Source organism: Carlito syrichta, unplaced genomic scaffold (assembly GCF_000164805.1).
Source record: "Carlito syrichta isolate Samal-C Ts95f unplaced genomic scaffold, Tarsius_syrichta-2.0.1 Scaffold136459, whole genome shotgun sequence".
In the NCBI taxonomy this organism is placed as follows: Eukaryota; Metazoa; Chordata; class Mammalia; order Primates; family Tarsiidae; genus Carlito; species Carlito syrichta.
The window spans coordinates 13,366-21,989 of NW_007080555.1; the positions used below are offsets into that span (position 1 = coordinate 13,366).

General features: G+C 63.2%; 1 protein-coding gene and 1 long non-coding RNA gene across 5 annotated transcripts; one reads left to right on the plus strand and one right to left on the minus strand.

The window, feature by feature from the left end:
• The first annotated feature begins 639 nt into the window (after positions 1-639).
• Positions 640-4,624, plus strand: LOC110594784. The gene is made up of 2 exons (XR_002481457.1): positions 640-733; positions 4,090-4,624. It is a non-coding gene; the product is annotated as an uncharacterized LOC110594784 (long non-coding RNA).
• On the minus strand, positions 1,380-7,843 carry SFXN3 (sideroflexin 3). Of its 4 annotated transcripts, XM_008049750.1 has the most exons (10): positions 7,666-7,843; positions 6,559-6,729; positions 6,149-6,247; positions 5,752-5,827; positions 5,525-5,610; positions 5,180-5,307; positions 4,955-5,004; positions 3,406-3,455; positions 2,923-2,970; positions 1,380-2,758 (listed from the first exon to the last, which is right to left on the minus strand). In XM_008049750.1, the coding sequence occupies exons 1-10, from the start codon at positions 7,824-7,826 to the stop codon at positions 2,662-2,664; spliced, it is 966 nt and encodes a 321-aa protein (XP_008047941.1). In that variant the 5' UTR covers positions 7,827-7,843; the 3' UTR covers positions 1,380-2,661. The 4 variants fall into 4 exon arrangements, with proteins under 4 accessions (XP_008047941.1, XP_008047942.1, XP_021564086.1 ...); XM_008049751.1 differs by lacking the exon at positions 5,180-5,307; XM_021708411.1 differs by lacking the exons at positions 1,380-2,758; positions 2,923-2,970; positions 3,406-3,455 and adding an exon at positions 4,058-4,257.
• Positions 7,844-8,624: the final 781 nt, after the last annotated feature.

Here is an 8,624-nt window from a genome sequence, read left to right on the forward strand (position 1 = left end):
GGTTTCATTTCGCAGGGATGCCGGCACCTCACTCCCCAGACAGATGTATTTTACACAGATTTTCCAAGAAGAGGGCAAGGCCTCTTTTCTCTTCTTTGAGTCGGAGTCTCACTCTGTCACCCAGGCTGGAGTGCAGGCAGCGGCACGCTCACGGCTACCGAAGCCTCGACCTGCTGGGCTCAGGCGATCCTTCCACCTCAGCCTTTCAAGCAGCTGGAACCGCAGGCCCCTGCCACCACGCCCAGCTCATTTTTTGATTTGTTGTAGAGATGAGGTTTCCCCAAGTTGCCCAGGCTGGTCTAGAAGCCGTGAGCTCAGGCAGTCCTCTCACCTTGGCCTCCCAAAGTGCTGGGATTATAGGCGTGAGCCACCACGCTTGATCTGCAAGGCCTATTTTCAAGGGGATTACCGGAGGCCAGAGCTGCCACTGCGGAGAGAGCTGAGAGCTGGCCCAGCACCTGGTGGGTGTAGCGGGAGGCACTGATCTGATGGACAGGACGGGATGGGGTTGAGTCTGGCTATCTAAATGTTATCCTGTATTTACTCAAAAATGGGGAGCTCTGCCTATACTCCAGCCATAAAACCCTCAAGTTTGGACCTTCCGCAGTGGCTGTCATGAGGTTGTGTACACCTGGAGTCTTGTCAGTTTTGCTGGTCTGTGAACAAGCTGGCCCAGGAGCTGACCAAGGCGTGGACTGTCCAAAGGACCTCAAGCGTGGCTGGTGGCTGGCAGGTGAGGAAGCAGCATGGCGGGCCGACCGAAGGGAGGCGGGCATTTCCCTGCAGGGAGTGGGGCACCGACTTTACCATAGATGCGCTCGTGTTTATTCTCTTGCATTGACTAAACCTGGGGGAGAGAGCAGTGGCTCAAAACCGCTTCATCGTAGCCCTTGCCAGTTGTTCCAGGTACGGACTTTTGGCTCCACTTTCCCCAGAAAAGTTGGTGGGAAGGCGTGGAGGGCACTGGGGTGTGGGAAGAGGTGTTCGCTGGCGAGGGGTCGCTGCCAGGCTGTCCCCGTGGCGGGTGATGTACGTGGAGGGTGCCCTGGTGCCCTGCGGTTTGTCTGGTGGCGCTGGCTGTCCTCAGCCCTCTGACCTTCTCTCCAGATGCCTGAACTGTGACAAGCCCCCGTAACAAGGAGGGAAATGGGGGCAGGACTCCCTCTGCCAGGGGAACGGAAGGTGACCTGGCCGCCACCTCTCCACCTGGGCACACTGGCGGGGCGCCCAGGGAGGACTGATTTTCTGATCTCTGCGCGCCCTCTGCTGGGAGATGGCGCTCCCTACACAAGGAAAGGGAAGCGGCCAGGACCGGACTCGGTGGGATCAGGGGTCTGCAGGCCAGACGCTTTCTGGCGCTCAGGACAGGGACGCACAGAAAGTAGACAGGTCTGCGGTTTATTGAGCAGCGATAGCTTTATAGCTGTTTTCATGGGGTGGGTGCCTGGGAGGAGCATGGAGTTTCCCTGGGAGGAGCCTGCAGGCCCCACCTGCCCGCCCCCACGCCCGGTGGGGCTCACAAGCGTGAGAGCATCTGATGGCACCCTGCGGCTTTGCCACCACCCTCTCCATCCGCGAGTCCAGCCTCCACGGGGCCAGCCGCTGGTGGGGGCCCTTCCTTTTCCTGGGCTGGGGCGGGGCGGGCAGGACCAAGCCTCGGGAAAGGGGCACCAAGGCGGAGACTTTGCTGAACACCTGAGGGTCAGTGGACGCCAGATTCCCTGTTTTAAGACTGTGCAGCCCGGGGCCTCGTCACCTTTGGGGTGTCCCGGTCACAGCCACCGGGTGTACATGAAGTGCGAGCACCCTCCCCAGCTGACCACGCCCCCACCTCAGCCCGTGGTGGGCGCTCTCGGCGAGGGCTGCCTCTGCCTCTGAGGCTTTTCTGACTGGGGGCAGGGCTGGGATTGTAGCTTTTGTATCTGAGGTCCTGGTGTCAGAACAGACCCAGGACACCCAAGGCTGGGCCTGGCCCACGGGCAGCAGGACCCGTTCCTCCTGTCTGGCAGAGAAGAGGTGGTGGGCTGGAGCGAGCCCAGGTGGGGCAGCTCCGAGGGACACCAAGCCCTCTGCCCCCTAATCCCGACATGTCTTCTCGGCTGCCCAGTCCCGAGCCCGGGGCGGACACCAGGCATCAGGAACCCAGAGCCCTCCGCCACTGGCGTGCTGGTGTCTCCAAGTCTCTGCCCTGAGGCCCTGGGGCTCCCCCATGTCCAGAAGGGGACAGGTGCTGTCGGCAGTCACGTAGCTGGTGGTGCGGTTTAGGAAAGGACGTCCCACCTGGGGTCTGGCCGGCTGGCGGGGAACAGGAGGCTGAGAGGGGAAGTTGGATATCAGAGCACCCCAGGACAGCCCATGGCCCTGAGCCTTCAGGGTGGGGTTACGCACTCGGGCGCACACACAGGTGCACACGCACGCACGGGTGTGTCTGCCTCAACGCCGAGGCAAGGAGCAAGGGGCTGTGGAACCCGGCTCTTTGACAGCAGAGAGAAGAGGGAGAGGCCGGGGTTGGGGGCCTCCCCCGCCTGACAGTCAGCTGCCTTCATGGCCGTCTGCCCACCAGGCCCCTGCCCAGTACCAGGCGGGTGGCAGGTGGCAGTGATGACAGGCCTCACCAGAGCTGCAGCCCACAGAGGCGAGGGAGGACGAGGCTGGTCTTGCTCAGAGGCCCTTGTTGTAGTAGACCACCTGGAGGCTGGCGTCGTGCTCACGGATCTGAGCACTCAGCACCGGCTCCAGCCTGCTCACGGGTAGGGAGCTGCAATGAGACGGCACGTGCCAGGGACTGTCCCCGTCCCCGGGGCCCGTCCACCTCCGACTGCCCGCCAACGACTGCCCTAGCTGGCTCCCACCCCGCCCGGATCAGCAGAGGGCCCACTACGCCCTGGAGCCCATGGGGGCCCTGCCAGCCTGGGCACTCACCTCCTCTGCGGGAACAGGGCACAGCACAGGGGCGTGGCAAACACCAGGCTGCGGAGAGAGGTCGAAGGGCTGAGGCTTCGCTGATGGTGTGCCCTCCCGCACCCACCCCTGCCTGGAGGCATCCGCCAGGGGTGGAGAGGAGTCAGGGGCACGAAGCGACCCTGACACCCAGCGCTGGCAGAGAGAGCCCCTAGACAGGGACCCCAAGCCCACGGCCAGCATGGGTGGACGGGAGGTCAAAGGGGTGACGCTTTGGCAGGCGCCGAAGGGCATGGGCTGTGGTTCCTCTTGCAGTCGGAGCCTGGCGCCCCCTCGACGAGACCCTTGACCCCAGGGACAGGGACCACCCCTCACTCACGGGCCGGGACACACCCCCGCTGGGGGTATGAATGAATGATGTCTGTGAGCATCGTGCAGGCGTCCCGTCCGCACCCCGCACCCCCGAAGGCCTCCCGCACACGCCCGCTAAGCCGGCACACTCACCAGAAGCCCACCAGGCCCACCTGCAGGGGCGCCCCCAGCCAGGGGCGGCGCTGTGAGGAGAGAGGGAGACAGTGATGGCGGGCGCCCCTGCCTCTGTGGCCCCCACCTGCTTTGCCCACCCCGTTCCTTCCTCCCAAGCCCCCGGCAGGGCGGGGCCTCCAGACAGCAGCCTCCTCTCCAGCCAGGCTTGCCCGCCGGCCACCCGCCCCGGCATCCCGCCACCCACTCTCAGCCCTGGAACGTGTTCCCGTGGCGCTCCCCACTCTCCTCCCTTCCCACTTTCTCCAGGAACTGCTTTCTCCACTGGACCTCCACTCCTCCCTGCTACCCAGAGGCATGAATCCGCCCCTTCCAGACACATCTCCTGCCCGGGACACCCTTGGCGGTTTGCTGCAGCCACAGCGACCACCATTCTGCCCCGCAAATGTGCAAGCCCATTCCTGTCTCAGGGCCTTTGCACTGGCGGGTGGTTCTCTTTGCCAAACACTCTCCTCTGCACTCTCTGCCCGCTGTCTCCTTCTCACCCTGGGGTCTTCAGAGACCCATTCTCCGAGCACCTGACAGCTTTCCCCTCCTGGTCCCGAACACCCTGAGCCCTAGTTTCTATAAAGCGCGTTCTACTGTGCTTTTTCTTATTGAATGCTAACGGGTGGAATGTCTTATGATTGTTTTATTTCCACGAAGTTAACGCTTCGAGAGAGAACCAGGATGGCAAGCTTCTTCTGGGCTCTGTTACAGGCATGCATTCGCTGTGAGTCTGGACTAAGGCTGGGAGTCAGATCCGTGCCTGAAATGTTCTAAGCCGACTTACTGAAAATCGCCCGATCACCCACGTCAACTCACTGGATCTACCTGGCAGAGACAGATGCTATCAAGATCCCTTTGGGAAAAAGTGAAGGGATGTGTTTCTGTCTCCATTTGTGGCCCCCAGGTGATAGGTCGCGCCACGCACGGACATGACTTACAGCCTGACTTACTGAAAAGTAGACTACCCTGTGTGTGGCTTTGGTGAATGGAACACTTGGATGTGCACACACACACCCCGAGGCTGCTAGACACCCTGGCGGCCTCCTGGCTTGCCAGACTCTGCACTGGACTGCGAACGTCATGAGGACCGGGACTAGGGCCATCTAGTTCAGTGCTGTCTCCTCAGCCCTAAAGCATGCCTGGGCACAGCTGGCACGAGTCCGTAGTTGTGAATAAATGATTCGCTGGGTGAGCCAGAGTGGTGTCCCTGGGCAGGGGGGTGTCGGGGTGGCAGAATGCACATATCAAACATGGCGGGGACAGCTCCCTCCTGTGTGTGCCCCAGGCCTCTGGAGTGACGCCAGTGTCCTCAGGACAGAAACCGTTTCCTGCCTACCCTTGTCTTCCCCGCCTGTCCTCCGGCGTCCCTTCACCCGGTCCCGTTCACTCTTGCTGAATGAAAGGAGGCAGAGGGCTGCAGAGGAGTCAGGAGCCTGGGCGAGTCTCAGGCCCGGGCCAACGGGAGGGCTCAGGGACGCTTCTCCCAGCCCCACCGCCTCCGGTGGGAGAGGACGCTGCCTACCTTCAGGAAGTCTCTCTTCTCCAGCCTGTCCATGATCAGCGGGGGGATGGCTGAGGGAGAGGGCGGAGGCAGGGGTCAGTGGAGGCCACGTCGGGAGCCCTGGGGGGTCCGCTTCAAGCTCCGTCCATCTCCCCACTCTCCCTGGCCCTCGAGCCTCAGCAGCCCCCAGGAACTGCGCCCGCCTGGCCCCGGAGCCTACCAGGCCCACCCCACCTCCCGCCTCACCCATGGCAGGAATCGCCATGCAGATCCTGGAGACCACCACCTGGAAGATGCCCTGCTTGGCTGCAGTCACCGAGTGGCCGAGCCTCTGCCCCGCCTCGTCCGTCACCGGGATGCCCACCTGCAGCTCCCTGGGACGGGGGTTGGGGTCAGATCGCCGGCCCGGATGCCCCCGCCACCCCCCCCAACGCCCTCGACGCCAAGCCCGGCCCCCCCCCCCGGAGGCTGCGGGTCATCCCGAGAGGGGCCAGGAGCCCGTGTCCAGGCAGGGAGAGGCCTGTCCCGCCCCAGACTGGTCTTCGGGGCTGGACGCTGGGCACCCACGTGCCGGGGTCCAGGGACACTCACCTCTGCCTCATCAGGGGGATGTTGATACAGTTGGCCGCTGCCACGGCTGCAAAGGGCACGAATCGGCCCACCAAGGCAGGCAGGTGCTGGGGGAAAGCAGACAGGCATGGGGGGGGGAAGGCAGGCAGTGCTGGGGGGAAAGCTGGTGTTCAGGGCCCCCGAGGACCATGGGGGCTCAGGGACTCCCCGGGTCAGGACTGGGGGCTGAAGAGGAGGGGCATCTTTACCTTGGTGAGGGACTTGAGTCCCAGGGCCGTGGCCACAGCGCCAGTGGTGGCACTCACGTAGGCTGTCCCCAGCTGCCTGGGGGTGGAAGAGCCAGTCGCAGGCTGAGGAGAAGAGTCCCACGGGTGACCCCTTCCCTCAGGGACACATCAAGTCCTTGGGACAAGCAGTGTGGGGGTGGCCTTGCAGAGGAAGCCTCCCCAGGCCAGGGCAGAATTCGGGGAAGCCCTGGTCCCACCTTTGGAAGAGAGTGGGTCCCCCGTGCGGACAGAAGAGGATCTGAGGCCCTCGGTTGGGGGATGTAGGGAGGGGGCCAGCTGAGGGGCGCCAGCTGGCTGCACAGGCCTCAGGGAATCACGAAGGAAGACGGTGACGGCTGGGGAGAAGGGTTCCACTCACCTCACGGTGATGGGCGCGTCACCACTGCGGTTGGAGTAGTTAACGATGGCATTGAAGGACTGGTTCACCCACTGCCAGAACACCACGGTGGGGGTCCTCCTAGGGGAGCAAGGATGCTTGCTTCAGTCCCTTGCCGGGGGTCCTCGCCTGGACCCTGAAGCGGAACTCCAGAGGCCAGCCCAATCCCTAAGAAAGGGCCCGGCCAGTGACCCCAGAACCTGCTCCGGTCACCCCCCAAGCACACCCGCTGTCGGGGGCGAGGACCCGAGGCTGAGTTCTGAGGCGTGGGGGGATTCTAACACAAGCTCCCCCCACCCCACTCTCTTGAGTCCCAATCAGCCCAGATGGGACACCCATCACCAAGCCCCGCTCTAGTCTGCAGTGCCCGGGAGGGGTGGGCGGAGACCTGCCTGTAGAAGGTGAGCATGCAGCCTGTGATGGTCATGTTCATGGGCACCTGGGCCGACATGCGGCCAATCAGGACCACCTTCTCCCCCGTGTCCGGGTGGAAGGCTGAGTCGTACACATACTTGGCCCGCCAGAGCTGGTCTTCGGTGAGCCCTGGGGTCACCACGCCGGCCCTGCAGAGGGTGGCAAGAAGCGGACGGGCTACTCCAGGGGGCAGATGTGCCCCCCGGACCCCGCCTGCTGCCCAGGGGAGCCCTGGCAGAGGAGCGGAAACTTCGACCCCCGGTCTCAGAATAAAGGCGCTTCTTGTCTCTGGGAAGGCCTGCAGCTGTTTCGTTTCCCGTCTAGTCAGTCGCACAAAGAGGGGTGCCCTTCTCTTTCTGCCCAGATGTTGGGTGATGGCGGTTTCCGGTGGGTCAAACATGGCTGGAGGGCCAGGCTTGGTGGCTCATGCCTGTGATCCCAGCACTCCGGGAGGCCGAGGCAGAAGGATTGCTTGAGGCCAGGAGTTGGAGACCAGCCTGGGCCGCACAGCAAGACCTCGTCTCTCCGAAAAGAATCAGAAAATTAGCTGGGTGTTGTGGTGTGTGTCTGTAGTCCCAGTCACTTGGGAGGCTGAGGCGGGAGGATTGCCTGAGTCCAGGAGGGCGAGGCCGTGGTGAGCACGGTTGTGCTGCTGCACTCCAGCCCGGGTGATACAGTGAGACCCCGACTCATAACAAAAACAAACCAAAAATGGCTGAGGACTGCAGGAGTTTTTCCTCCCAAAGGATAAGGGATGCCCTCTTCTTGGGATGTCACTATGAGTCCCTCTGTCCTTGCAGAGGGTAGCCTTGCAGTGGGCTTGGTCCTTGTAGAGGGTTTGTGAAACTCAGGGCAGCCCCCACCTGTAAACTTCAGTGCCAGATCCTCACCCCAAATACTGCACCCTAAAATTCTCTGGGTCACAGCTCTGTGCCATTGCTCGTGGTGCCAGCAGAGGGGGCCAGAGAGCCGGGGGTTGAGGAGGAGGACAGAGTCAGCCTCGCGCTTGGGAGGCAGGTGTAAGACCTACTCTCTGGACATCAGGGGTGAGAGCCTGGGGTGCAGGGTCGGATGGGGGAGGTCACCTGTAGTTCTGCACGATGGTCCGAGAGGCTTCCAGCTGGGCCCCAGACAGCAGCAGATTCCGGGGATCCGTGACAGTGAAAAAGTGCCGGGCTCGGCCCAGGAACGTGCTTTGGTCCCAGCGAGGCTCCTGGATGTTGATATCTAAGGGCAGTTCACCCATCTTCTGCGGGGCAGGGACAGGGGTTAGAGGATTCCCGGGAAGGTCCAGGGCTCCGCCTGGGGGAAACTTCGGTGGCCCTGCCCTGTCCCCGAGCCTGTGGTCAGTCCCTTCAAGAGCTCAAGGTGACTCCAGGTAGGCAAGCACGGGTGGGGAGGAGGTAGTTCCCAGGCAGTGACGTGGCCCGGGACCCGCCCCCACTGGGCGAGTGGGAGGGGGGCAGAACCAGGAACACAGGTCTCTCCGTGCTCTGGCCTGGTGTATCCCCAAGTGAGGATTTACATGTATGTGTTTGATGCAGGAGCAGAAACTAACTCCCCTGCGGCCGCTCAAGAGCCACAGCAGAACAGAAACGCAAGATGCCTGCATTACACGCCCCGCCTGCAGGCCGCACCGCCCCAGAACCGGATGCAACCCCCCGGGGGGGCTGTTTAGGAAATGGCGAAAGGCACCCATGCTCCAGCCCCTGGTTGGAGCACAGCAGAGCCCGCTGGCCACCAGGCCTTGTCTGTTCCAGATCTCAGCTGGGGACTGTGGTGCCAGCCGCGTGTGCCCGTGGCATGCACAACTCCCCTCCACCCCGTCTTCCCCAGCACACACCGCATGACCCTGGCTTCCCTGTGCCCGGGCTCGCGCCGGCCTCCGCACCAGCACCGCCCGCCTCCAGACAAAAGCAGGATCGGCGGGTCCCCTCCACCGCAGAGGCAGGAAAGCCGGCCGCCATCTGGCCGCGCTGGGCAAAACCCTACGGAATGACTAATCCCCTCCACCCCGCTTCCTCCACAGGCAGGCACGCCCTCC

Coding starts and splice junctions, on each gene's coding strand:
- SFXN3 (XM_008049750.1), bottom strand. CDS start 7,826: ATGGGTGAACTGCCCTTAGATATCAACATCCAGGAGCCTCGCTGGGAC. Junction 6,248..6,558: donor TGCATGCTCACCTTCTACAG/GCAGGTCTCCGC, acceptor TTGCTCCCCTAG/GAGGACCCCCACCGTGGTGT. Junction 5,308..5,524: donor ATCCCCCTGATGAGGCAGAG/GTGAGTGTCCCT, acceptor CCCCCGTCCCAG/GGAGCTGCAGGTGGGCATCC.